This window comes from Chiroxiphia lanceolata, chromosome 14 (assembly GCF_009829145.1).
Source record: "Chiroxiphia lanceolata isolate bChiLan1 chromosome 14, bChiLan1.pri, whole genome shotgun sequence".
NCBI lineage: Eukaryota > Metazoa > Chordata > Aves > Passeriformes > Pipridae > Chiroxiphia > Chiroxiphia lanceolata.
In genome coordinates, this window is record NC_045650.1 from 763,996 (window position 1) to 777,180 (window position 13,185).

General features: G+C 43.9%; 1 protein-coding gene across 1 annotated transcript in view; it reads right to left on the reverse strand.

Moving 5' to 3' along the window:
• Nucleotides 1-13,185, reverse strand: part of LOC116793750 (ligand of Numb protein X 2-like) — a 29,933-nt gene that overhangs the window by 15,767 nt on the left and 981 nt on the right. The window contains 1 exon segment of the mRNA XM_032701819.1: nucleotides 1,263-1,717. Coding sequence (XP_032557710.1) covers nucleotides 1,263-1,663 — 401 coding nt within the window. The 5' untranslated portion in view covers nucleotides 1,664-1,717.

Below are 13,185 nucleotides of genomic sequence, written 5' to 3' on the forward strand. Positions count from 1 at the left end.
CAGTTCTCTAAACATTTGAGGGTGCCTCCCTCCCTCCTCACTCTTGTGCCAGAGGGATTAAGGAGTGACAGGAGTTTACTGATAGCAGGGCAGATTTGCAGAGCAGAGGAAGGCCCAGCCCTGGTGTGAGCCATGGCCCCAGCCCTGCAGTCTGAGCACTCAGCCTGGTTACAACCAACCAGGACGAAGGACTATTTCGAGAAAAAGGAGATTGTAAACTTCCACTGCTCCAGGGAAAGGGGCACACAAGAACCTTCCAGCACTTCCCCTGCTCTAACGCAAGCTCTCAGCTCACGGGGACCAAAGACGAACAAGAACCACCAGGGACTGCAGAGATATCCCAAGTGTAACTGTTCCCTGCATGTTGCTCAGCTGATTTTTTAAATATGCCACTGCCACTAAAAGCTTCAACACAGCTGAAGGAAACAGCCCCTGGAATTTCTCACTGCCCACTGACAGAACACACAGTGCCAAGGAAGGGCTGCTTCCACCTGCACAGGGTTTGTACTTAGCTCCCTGTCCTGCAATCATTAACCAGGCAAGAACAAGGGTTCGAGTGCCACAGCAACAGCTTTGTCACCTGCACTTCTTTTAAAGCGACATCATTCTGCCTGCCAACAGCTCAACCAGCAGTGGAAGCACTGAAATGCAAAATGTCTCCCATCCTCTACACAAGAAGGACAGAAACAGAAATGAAAACTAATTTTCATTTTCTTCTCTTTCTTGGAAAAAGAATGAGAAGATAATGGAATTATAAGTAGGTGATTCAGACACTGTGTAATGTGCAGCTTGGAGGGACTTGCATTATTTGAATCAGACTTATGTATTGCACGTCTTAATTGGACCAATTAAACTGGCAACACTGCAGGGTCCCTGGCTTTCAGAGGGCTGACTCTGTGCCTGTCTATCTTCTCTGTGCAAGTGAAACAAGAATAAGCACGTTTATAATCGTTTCAGAGTTGAGTGCCCCAGATCAGGATATACAAACGTATTTTTTGGTAGGTTTAGTGTCTGCAGAGGAGCTGCAGGTGAGCAGATCACTCTTGGCCTCAAGCACATGTGAGCTGGGCTCCCAACACACACACACACACACCACACACACACACACACACACACACACAATTACCCTGTCTGCACACACCCACCTCTGCAGCCTCACCCTCTGTCATCTCTGATGTCCCACCTTGCCCCAGTTTAGGAGCTGCTCTGAGAGTGGATGTGTCTGCCGAGCAGCACGACACAAGAACAGAAGGGGACAGCACCTGTTGTGCAGATGAGCCTCCAGCTCACAGCGCTGCATGGTCTGCTGGCACTCGGCCTTGAAGGGACACAGCACAATCAGCTTATCCAGCAGGTTCCGGACCAGCAGGCTGGACTTGTGGCACTGCTGGAAGGAGAGCTTCTTCCTGTCCATGGGGCAGAAGCTGTACTCCTGCATGAAGTTCTCGAGGCACCTGAAGCAGTAGGTGTGCCCACAGGGGGTGTCCATGGGCTGCAGCAGGGGCTGCAGGCAGATGTGGCAGATGAGCTCATCGTCCACCTCGTCCTGGAAGTTGTAGAGGTGATTGTCCAGCACCAGGTGGGACTGGCCACACTCGGAGCACAGCTCAGGCACCTGGGACACGTGTTCTTCCAGGGCAGGATCAGCCATGACAGCCAGCATCAGGCACTCCCTCGCTGGGGACACTGCTCATGCAGCAGCTCTGCCGCAGGACCTCTGGGGAGAGGGAGAGAGAGACATTTCCAGCCAACTGCCCTCTGGAAAGAGCTAATTAAAAATTAAACTGAATGCCTGCCTTAAGCTTCCTCCCCCTGGAACCTTCACCCCCACTCACCCTCCTGGGGCTCTTCCTTCTGGAACACCCCCGTGGATGAACAACCCAGGGATCAGAGAACCAAGGCCCTCGTTCAGCAAAAGGTTTGAGCACGTGGGTAAACTGAAGCTTAAGTTCCTTTCCATACACACCATGACACAGGCCAGACAAACCCTGCCCAACATGGGCTGGGACAGCTGAGACAAAGCCTGCTTGTTCTCCAGGGAGAACAACCCAGGGAGGGAAGGCAAGGATAACCAAGACAGTAATTTTTAAACTGACAATTTTTCCCTTGCTTTCCAGATTATACCAAATATTTTGAAGATATGTACATCAAAAAAGCCACTTGGAGACTTCCAGTTGTTTGGATTTTTGTTTTGCTTTTTTTTGGGGGGAGGGAGGGGCAGGGGGATGATGTAAAAGAAGAGGAAGAAATTTCAAAAGAAACTTAAATCTAAACCACGTTTCCTTCCTTTTAAGCCCACTCCCTTAAAAAACATTTGTTTTAACAAACAATGGATTGTTCCCCACTCATCCATGCCTGAGTTCAGCCATGGAAACAAATTTCCTATAAAAAGACTAAAGCTTCCTAAGTGAAAAAAATGTAAAGAATTACCCACATCAGTGTTGTAACATCACAGAAAGGTTTGAGCTCTCAGTCAGGGAGAGAGAGAGAAGGGGTAAACTGAGTCCTTTGTAGCTGTTGCTTTGATCTTAATAGAAATATTTTCAGTCACATCCATTTTGAATGTTGCCTGTTGTAATTCATTTCAAATTCCCTTGAGTTTGCTACCAGGTTACTCTACAGCACAGACATGACTGCAGGGAGGGCTTTTTGAACATGGCAGTTATTTAATGAAGTAGGAAATGTGGTACTAAATGAAGCAAACACTCTGTGTGACACAGTGGGGGGTTTTGTGGTGCTGAGATGTTTTGAAGAGTTTGGAGTTGGGTAGTTTCTTTTAAGTTTACATAAAAAAATCCCAGGCTCTTTTAAAACAACAAAAAAAATTGCAAAACTCTGAGGAAATGGAAAATTTCTGAAAGGCAAGGTGGAAAATATCTGCAAACAATTGCTTTCTCTTGAACAGGTAAAAGCCAAGCAAGAGTGAACACTGGTCTGTACCAGTGCCTGGAGGCCATGGCTGGCACAGCAGCACCTGGGAGGAGGGGAGATAGAACAATAAGAGAGCAAGGATGGCAAGAAAAAATTAGTCATGGGCTTCTAGTAAAAACCATCCATCACTCCAATTAATTGCCAGCTCTTTAATTAAAGGGATAACGTATCACCAACAGAATGAAGGTATTTCACAGGAGAACTTTTCCCCTTGTTCACTTCAAAACATTCAAAAGTTCCTGTCACGGTTCCAGGTGGGTACAGGGAAGGAGTTGTTTGCTCCTCTCTCCTGCTGCTGCAGTGCTGGGAAGCACCTTCCCCTTGAGGAGCTCAGGCTGGTGAACATCCTTAACTCCTATTTGCCTTTACGCCCTCACTGCTGCAGGGCTCACTTGGTGCTGCCCAGAGAAGACAGCTCACAGACAGCACACGAGCCAATCAAAGCACATGTATCCATGTCCCGCTCTCCCAGAAATACCCTGTTCCTCGGTGCTTTTCCTGAAACAGGCACCCCTGCCATTTGCTTTGTAAGAAATCCTCAGCTGATCTGGAGTTATCTCACAAGTGAAAAAGAAACATTTCAACATCAGCCTATCACCCAAAGTCACCTCCCAGTTCTAATCAATCAGCTCAGCACCAGCAGTTAATGAACACCAGCCTTCCAAGGCAAACACCTTCCAATAAGAAACACTTGTGCTCCGGGTTGTACTATTTGCATAAAACTTTGGCAGGTTATTAAACAAATCTACTTTCTCAGCAAAAACAAACCCCATGGTAATTTTGCTGATAAACTACTTTTATATGGGGGGTTTTCAGGTTATTTACCAAATTCATTCTCTCCTCTCTGTGTTTAAAGGTTATAAAAGATGAATCCCATTTATGAGTAATTTCAAAACTCCTGGAAGATAAAAATATCACCACAATCTTGCTGCTTTTATCTTTTCTGGAACTCTAAGTTAATCTGCTGTCTCACCTCTAGATCCTTGAAAGCCAGAGGTGAAGATTTCATTTAAAGTGCTGGGGTGAATTTTACATTTATGCCACTGTCCTTTCCTTCCCATAAGGAAAACAGTCCTGCAGAGCTGGGGAACCCAAGGCTGACACCTCAGAGCTGAAAGGCAGCCCAGAGCCTTGGACAGGGTAGGAGGCAGTGAGCAGGAGGGCAGCAGGCTCCAACAAGCCTCCTGCTGCTCAGTGACTCAGGCACAGAGCAGATGTGCTGGGAGAGGAGAATTGCTCACCCCTCATTCAGCACAGACCTCTGAAGGCTCTGGAACATGCCCTGTCTCCACACAGTCCCCTCAGCTCCAACAAGTTTTAAGGCAATCTGAAGTCCCCAGTAGTCCAGCTTTGGAGGGGAGGCTTGATACAAACTCAGCCTTTTACAGTTACCATCACTTCAGTCACTCGTTCCAACCTCTGAAGGTCAGATCAGATCAACCCAAACAACCCCCTTGGTTCTTGTGTTGGTCTTCTTGTTATTCCATTCTCCCCCTCCAGCTTCCTCCCAACAATGCCACCGTGGGTGGCACCTTCTCTGCTCCTGCCTTTCTCCACAGTACTGGGGTCTCTCCCTACACCTCACATAATGCACAGAATGAGGGAATCAACATCAGGGTCTGGCTTGGTCCCACATTACCACTTATTGAGTCCATGGAACTGCTAAAGCCTGACATGCACATGTGGTGCTGCTCCAATGGACTGTGCTGCTCTAAGAGTATAACATGAGAAATGCCTCTGGAGCTTGGATTATTCAGAGTAACACACCCCATTCCTACACATAACAAAGTACTGAAGAAAATAAACCAGCAGATATCTCTTTATATTTCCTCATTTCTTACCCCATGTGGGTTAGAGAAAGGATTGCTTTGGGATCACCTTTATCTTTACTGTATCAAAAACGAAATTAGAAAATCAGTGTTGGCTTTCTCTTTTTTTGAAGTAGGATTTCTTATACTGTAACACTGACTCAAAGAACAGTTGTTTTTTTTTAAAGAAGACTTATCGGGCAGTCTAATCTATATTCCTGCCAAAGCAAGACTATTCCTGACAATATTAGCACATTGCCTATTCTTGTTTGAACTGTGCCAGGGCATAGAGCCTCAGATAACACCCCCTGTGCACATGCACATCCCTGGGAATAGCTCCGGCAGGGACAGTGCCAAGAACCACAGAGCAGTGAGCCACTCCTGAGGGACACACTATGCTCAGCACCCCAGACTTGCAAATAGAACTGATGACTCACTTCTACAGCTTTAAAAAAAAAAAAAAAAGCACAATTATCTAAGAACTCTTTCCATCCCTGTGCTTGCCCGGGCGCTCGGTAACTGGGAAAGACTGTGGCTGTGGCACCTGGCTGTCCCAGGAGCAACATTCCCGCTGCCAAACTTGGCATCTGAAGCCTCAGCATTTCCAAACACAGCTCTGGCTCCTTGTTTTTAAGGCATTTCATTCTGCCCCCTTTAGTGAGGAACACAAATTATGGCCCCATTCAGTCCAGACCTGTCTGCTCATACTATTCCAGCATCTGATCCAAGTCCCTTTGGGTCAGGAATGTGTTTACCTTCATGACATCCTCCTGAGGTTTAACATTGCTGCTATTCCCATTTAAAGACTGATAAATTACATCACCAGAGGGTAAAAATCAGATGCATAGAGGCACCAACACATGGGAATTTAACACTTTAGTTATGACTCCGAACAGGATCTCAAGGGACCTATCTAAGATCATATAGAAAGCTCCTGGGAAAACAACCAACCAGCTCAAAACACAAAAACCAACCCAACCAAAAGAAGAAAATCAAGACTGTTTCTGTTAACTAACTGATTTATAAAACCACAAGTATGGTGAGTAAGCCAGAGCACATATTGCAAAACACAGAACCATGCAGCCAGTCTGCAGTGAGGACACAGAACAGAGTGTAAAATGCCTCCTAACAGATATGATGACTAGCGGAATGTCTCCAACTGTTTCAGTTCAAAAATAATTAAAAAATAATAATCTCTCAAAGAAATGGTTCTCAATATTACAGAACTAGCTGTACCATGGAAAGTATTTCAGAAACACAACTGGTTTATGCTTTTGTGCAGCTTTGGGTTATCACTGATGTGTTTCTCTGGACTGTGCTATTGAAAAGCCCAATAAGAGCTGCAGGTGTGTGCCCCACATCTACTGCTGTGCAATGGTTCACTGCAATAATTATGCCATTATTATATTTAGAACAACATTTCCCTGGGAGACTGGAAATGCAACATTCCAACTAAAGGCTAAACAATTAATTAATTTTTGGGGGCTGGACAAAACAAAGCCAGCACATTCTGGATTAAGAGAACTGAGGGCACACAGCAGCAGGGCACTGACCTAAACCCACCTGATCACATCAAAGTGAGTTCAAGGGGGATTTGAATGGAGCAAACCCAAACCTGCAGCAATAAACCTTGAGAAAAAGTGGCAGAACTCTAACTAAACTTTCTTTAAACAGTTTTCACTCAGTTAAGAAGTTTTGTGTTTCACAGAATGCCACTTTTTTGATTCTAAAACCAGAGAGAAGTGCATTGAAAAAGTGTTCTGTAACAGGACTTCTTGTGCCAAATTTCATGGCGATTTGGAAGGAAGATTTCAGGTCCATGGAATGGGACAGGTTTTATATGACACACTCTACGGTCCTGACTGAACACTTTCAGCGTGTTTCACAGTGTTTCACAACCACCAGTAAACTGTCTCTAGTTTACAAAGTGGCACAGAAAATAGTGTTGAAATATCAGAGGATTTGGATAAGCAATACTTAAAGTAGGTCACTTTTACGAAAAACACAATACCAAGCAAGAATAGTTTCGGGTGTAAATACATTTTCCTATTATCTTTATTATTTTCTGATATCACTGAAGATCAGGCCACTGAATGTAAAAGTAAGAAGTCTAATCTCATGTAAATGGTGAATTTATACAGCTAAATAAGAAGCAACCCTTTCACTACCTGACTGCCTTCAAGCCACAGGGTTTCTAATAAGCCACCTCCCTCAGCATGTGTGTGAACACTTCAGCTGAGAAACTCTACATCAAAGCTGCTTCACTGTAATCAATAGAGAGATTTACAATTTAAAATTTCCACTGTTCCTGTCATTTATGCCCATCCTTTAACCATAAATGTGAAAACAAGTTGTATTCCAACCCTCTGGGGTTTCTGTGCTTCTTAAACAATTTGGTATTTGATCTGCTTGAACCTCTGGGCAGTACCTGTTTTCCCAAAAAGAAAACAGAAAACCAATTGTATTTTCACTAGTTATAATCAGAATTGTTATCCTGTTAGACTAGAAAAGACTTATTACTCCAGGAAATCCTATCCCAAGAGATGTGCTAAAAGGTTTGGTTGAGTAGAGCAAGACTATCCCAAGGAGTTTTGTCCAGCATCGGCTCTCCAGCAGGATACATAGATTTCCATTTTTGACATAACTCACTTCAAGGTAGATTTACTTTTTTTACAAAAGAAAACCGTTTTGTTGTTATATTGAAAGTTCAACAGAAGAAAAGATGTCTTAAGTTTGTAATACTCAATTTTCAAATCTTACTAGCAATGAACACTTTATATTGCAAGTATTTTTAATTTTAGCAGAATGAAAAGCTGACATGAAAACGTGAGAGGCTGGTACTTATGGTTTATTTCTCTCTACCATATGTTCACATAATTTGCTTCTCAGCTCAGTTATTGATTCCACAGAACAGGGACTGTCTCACAGGGACCGAAATGCTAAAGGAGTAGGGCTACGCAGATGTGATTTCGACAAGGAATCCCAGTTCTTTCTACAGAGCAGGACATTCCGCTGTCACCATTCAGTTAATATTAGCTGGGTAACAAGAGCCAATAAATTTCCTCTCTCCTCCCTTCTTCTTAAGGAATTAAGTAGTGGTATAAAATGCTTTCTACCTCCCCTTTTCTTCCAAGGGATCAAATAGGAACTGTTTTAACATATGGCTCTGAAAAACAGATAAACTAAATGACATCAAATAGAAGACATTGCTGTAGAAAAAGCTGTTTTATTGATTTGTCTTCCTGCTTCTCACCCTTGCAAGATGCTTCCACCATATCCACCATCCTTCCACACCCTGTATTCCACACAAACATGCAAGTTGCTCCTTTTGTGCTCACAGGAATTCTTCTGTCAGACCAGCCACTTAAATCAATTTACATCTTCACAGAATTTGGCCCAAAGACTCCTATGGAAGTTTTACCACTGGCAACTTTTGTGGATTTTCTTTATTTTTTTTTTAATTGTCTCTTTAATAATTTCTCGCTAGAAAATTAAATACTCCTACCTCCACCCTAACCTGCATTTTGAATTTGGCAGCTATCTGTTATTCCATACCTAAAAATCACTTTGATGTTTGTGGGAGAAGCTTTCTACAGAGCAAGAAGGATTACAGTGCTATTATTTATGGACCCAATCAGTAATTAATAACAAAAGCTTCTCCTGCAACTAAAGCAAAAAGCCCAAACCCAAACAAAGAGGGATTAGGAGATGTGATGTTAAGATTTAGGTTCATCTGAGTGTCTGGTGGTACACTTACTTTCCAAAGAGCTGGGTTTGCTTTTGGGGACAGGAGATAAAGATCATGTGTCTAATATATATTTGAGTATCAGATGCTCTTATCACATTGTTGTCTGTGTCTACCCATAAATTCCTTGTTCACAGAGAGAAAAGAGCACCATGGTTTACAGAAGCTGACAGAAGTGTGTAACATTCAGTCCTGCCTTGGTACAAACCCTTGCAGCCAGCCCGCCCTGACAGATCACTCCTGCAAACCTGCACATGGCTGTCCCTTTGTGACCTCAGTTTGTGACACAAGGCAGGGAAAAAGCAGGTGCTCTCTCTCACAGACCCTCTGAAGTGCACAGTGGAAGGAGCAGACTGTGCAGTCCATAACTGTATGCTTTTAGAAGTCATTGTTCGAAGCCCCTCACCAAGATGGTCAGAGATATTTAAAAGTAACATGAGAAGGGAGGAGGTAGGAGAGAGACTCTTTCTTTTGGTAGACATAAAGTATTTCTATAGCTCTAAGCCTTGCCTGCCTTGTGAGAAACTCCTACAAAGCTTTAATCTTTATCACTCTATCAAGTGTTACTTTGAAATTAAAAAAAATTAATTTCAGTTTAAAGCAACTAATCTTGGCTACTCTCAACCTTCAGCATGAAATAACCCATTTTCTAGGCTAGCTAAAACACAAATAAACAACAGTTTTGCAACACTGTTTTCTACAAAACTTTACCACAAGCATTCCAGCATGAAAGCAGCTCTGCACCTGGGGATATTTCCTATCAACAGACATAGTTTTTAACATCAGAAACACCAGATTAGGGCTTTGCTGCAGGATAAAGAGCACAGAACCCCTCATTACCCTGTCCAAGTCTCAGCTACAGTAGCACTGCTTTTTTAATGGTGTTCTGTTTGAAGTTAAAGTCAACAGGCACTTGGAATCTCAGCTGCACAGGATACAACCAGACCATTACATTCCCCTGGCCTGGCTCTCTTTCCCAACAGCTCCAGCCTGTGCCTGATGCCATGGGTGACAGCAGGGTGACAGCAGGACACATCACCCTGCTCACACAACACCCCAGACCTCCTTTCACGGAATCATTGGGCATTTTATCAAACCCAGTGCAACGGACTTTCTAGCCCAAGCTTGTTCCCACTAACTTAAAAAAGTGAATTAAGAGATAATTAAGTCTGTAATTCCCCTTTACATTGCATCTCACCACGTAAAGAGGAAAGAAAGTAAACAAGTTATCTTCATTTAAACAAAAGAACCCAAAACTTAGTTGTCTAGAGCAGGACTCCTCAAACGGCAGCTAAGTTTGAGGTGAACTTAAACTCCTGCCAGTGCCCCTGGGCAGGCAGAGCTGCTGCTGCAACCGGGAGCTGAAATGCCCTTCACCACAGGTGAAATAAATAAGCAAAACAGCAGAAATAAAACACTTCAAATAAAAATCTCTGGATTAAGAATTACATACAGACCAGTGTTATGGCTCAGGTTTACAGGACCTGAGACACAACCTGCTGCTTAGGACACCTGGATTATTGGTGCAGGAGCTTGACTACAGCTGCACATGGAATTTCAGATGCCTTTTCATAGGACAATTTCTCCTGGCATATCTTGTTCACTTGAAACAACCCTCACAGCTGGGGTAAACAAAACTGCAACAGGTTTTTTTGATTTGGGGTTTGTTGTTTTTGTTTCAATTCCTATCCTTATTTAGAGCTTTGTCAAAGCAGAAATAGAACATTAAATCCCACTGTTATGTCACTGTATTGGGCACATATTTGCAGGGTGCATGAATTGATAATTACATTTTCCCTTGTTCTAAAACTAATTTAAAAATGGGTGTGGCTGTCCCGCCAGTTCAGAGACAACAGAGTAAAGCTGTTCCCAGATCAATGCAGCCACATTCCTCCCTAGCCACCCGTGAAGACCCGCAGCCCCGCTGGAGGCAGGAATAGGGAAGCAATTCCTTCCTCTGGCCACTCTTCAGCCCTCGAGTAGGAGCAAAGTACCTCCAGTGTGAACCTCCCCGGGAACCGCGTTTTTTTCCCGAGGACAAAAAGGCCCAGAAGACTCATTCCCTGTATTTTCATGTATCCTCAAAATAGTCAGGAGGCAGTTTCTGTTCACTACCAAGGGAGATCAGTAAAAGAGGAAGTCCTCAGATCGAAATTTCCCAGGGCAGGCACTGCTTTAGTTATTTATTTGCTATTTAGAGATCTGCAATAGCATTTATGAGGTGAGAAGAATTCATCTTTATCAACCCCCAGCCCTGGGCTAATAGATGTGAACTTTTCAGATAAGGCTGATCACGATTTAGAGGACTTTTAACAACTGCCACATTGATGGCACAGGTGAGTCCCTTAAACTCTCAGAGGAGCAGGTCAAGTTTTATCTTAACCCGTTTTTAACTGTCAGAAAATCTGCTTTTAAGAGAGAGTCTGCTACAGCTGTTTACAAAACTTGCATGATTTAAGGTCCAGGCAAAGAGTAGGTAAAGTTGAATGACACTTTTTAAAAATACATAATCCCTTCTAGTACTTCCCTTCCAGAATATTCTAAATGAAGAACACTACAGCCTTCAACCAAAATTTGCACAGAGACCCTCTAAACTCAGGGGATCACTACGTATCCATCAAACCAGCCTTGGCCTGTAAGCTGCTGATTGTCTCCCCAAATCTCTCCAGCTTTATTCCATTTCCCTCCTTCCAGCCTGGAGTGCTTTTCCCTGGACCAGCACAGTAATTCCTACTACTCATCTAAATCCCCTCTAACCCTTGAGATGGTTTGTGAGATACTGACTCACAGGCAATTTCTTATCTGAGGCATCAGAAAAACTGCCAGATATTTTCGTATTTTCAAACTCAATTGGTGTCAAGAAATTTCTAAGCCAAGAGCAACATTTTCTGTGTTATAACTCAGGGAACATAACGACGAGGGACTGTCAAATGCAATTCCTAACAACTGTGTGAACAGCACCACTAAAGCAAGAGGAGGAGGAAAAGCCAAACAAGAGGGGTTTGTATTAAACCAGCAAAACATACTCAGGGCTGTGAGTAAGGCAACAGCTGCGGCTGCTCTGGTGAGACACACACGAGCAGAATGAAATGATGCAGCTTAATTTTCAAAGTGAAACCAATACTGTAGCTGTTGCAGCAGGATTTTTTTTTTATTTTAATGCAGAAAAGAATATATGACAATGCAGGAGGAAGAGTAACTCAATACAGCCAGGGTGCTTCATGAACTACAGATATTTCATTCTGCACTTATATTTATTCTTATTAAATAGTGTAAGTCTAGGACTCTACAGTCTCAAATGTGTAAGTTCTTTTATTAACCATACTTAGGGAAGTACTGCACTAGTTTATGAAACTAATTACAATTTCTAGAAGGTACTGGAACTACAATTCAGGCAGCACTGAAGTTATCCAGAATAATCCTCAATCTGTTTCATCAGGTATCTCCAAACCTTGCGGGATTCTTTGGAGGTCACATAGCTCTGGTCCCTGCTGGAGCTGTTTCTTCCATCTTTTTCAGCTCTCACTCCCCAGGCCATATGGTGGGTCTTGCTTCTTAACTCCTTCTCTCCCTTCCCTCAGTATTCCTTTGGTTAGGAACTTGAAACTTGTTTAACAGCCGAGGTTCCTTTTTGCTGCACACCACAGGTCCTTCTCCCCATTTCATGGGGTTTATTGTAGTGTAGCCCCGTTATTTCAATGAGTTTCATGTGCATCCAGCTCTCCTGCCAGCTCAGACACACGGATAAGGTGAGTAGATTTACAACACAGCTGGTGAAACCCAGGAAAGGCTGGCCTCCTGTTTATCATTTCTCCGCTCTATCCTCAGCCATAAGACCCCTTTGTTTTTCCCTGGACAAGCACTGATGCTGTTCCGACTTCATAAGCTGGTTCAGGGAGCAAATCTCTTTGGGGATGGAATAAATATTCCCACTGCCTTAGGCCCTTTCAGCAGCAGACACACTACATCTGCTTAGAGAAATGCTGAGAGATGACTCTGAGTGTGCAACTTCAGAGAAAGAAGTTTTGTTTTGAAGGAGTCATGTGTGCAATGTGCTCCCTCTGTGCTGGAGAGCTGCCAGAAGAGCTCTGGCCTCCCCGCATCAAGGACAAACGTCAGCGCCGTCTCTCAAAGGCACACAACTGGCACTGCTGAAGAGCCACAGCTCTGCAGACCACATCACCCAAAACTCGGGCTGCTCTGGACCCTGCAGGGGCAAAAGGATTACATCGGACAACCAGAAACATCCCTGGGCTGCCCATTATCTCCATAGGCTTGTGGGCTGTACCCCTGGTCCGACACACCCTCTGCACAGCAGAGACCTTCCCGACCACTTAGTGTCTACACTGGAGCTGGAACGGTTTCTCCTACGGAGACTTTATATTCTGGTTCTTCTGCCTTGGCTAAAAAACTGGAGCAGAAGTGAAAATATGACCCTTTTTCGGGTTGGTAAGCAACAGGGAATCACTCATTTTGCATTCCTTGCTTTACCAAGGTAAAATAGGACCCCAAAACCGCTCAGGGAATTGAAAGTGCTGTTTCAAGCTTAGCTTAAAGCAAACTAAGCCTGCACTGCCACCGAAAGGGGCAGTCCTGCTCTCTCTGCCACCTCCTGCGCATCAGCCGGCTGCTGCCTCTCCTGCTCCTTCTCAGTCAGACAGCGAGGATCATGTCAGAAGGACAGAGATGTCAAGACCACAC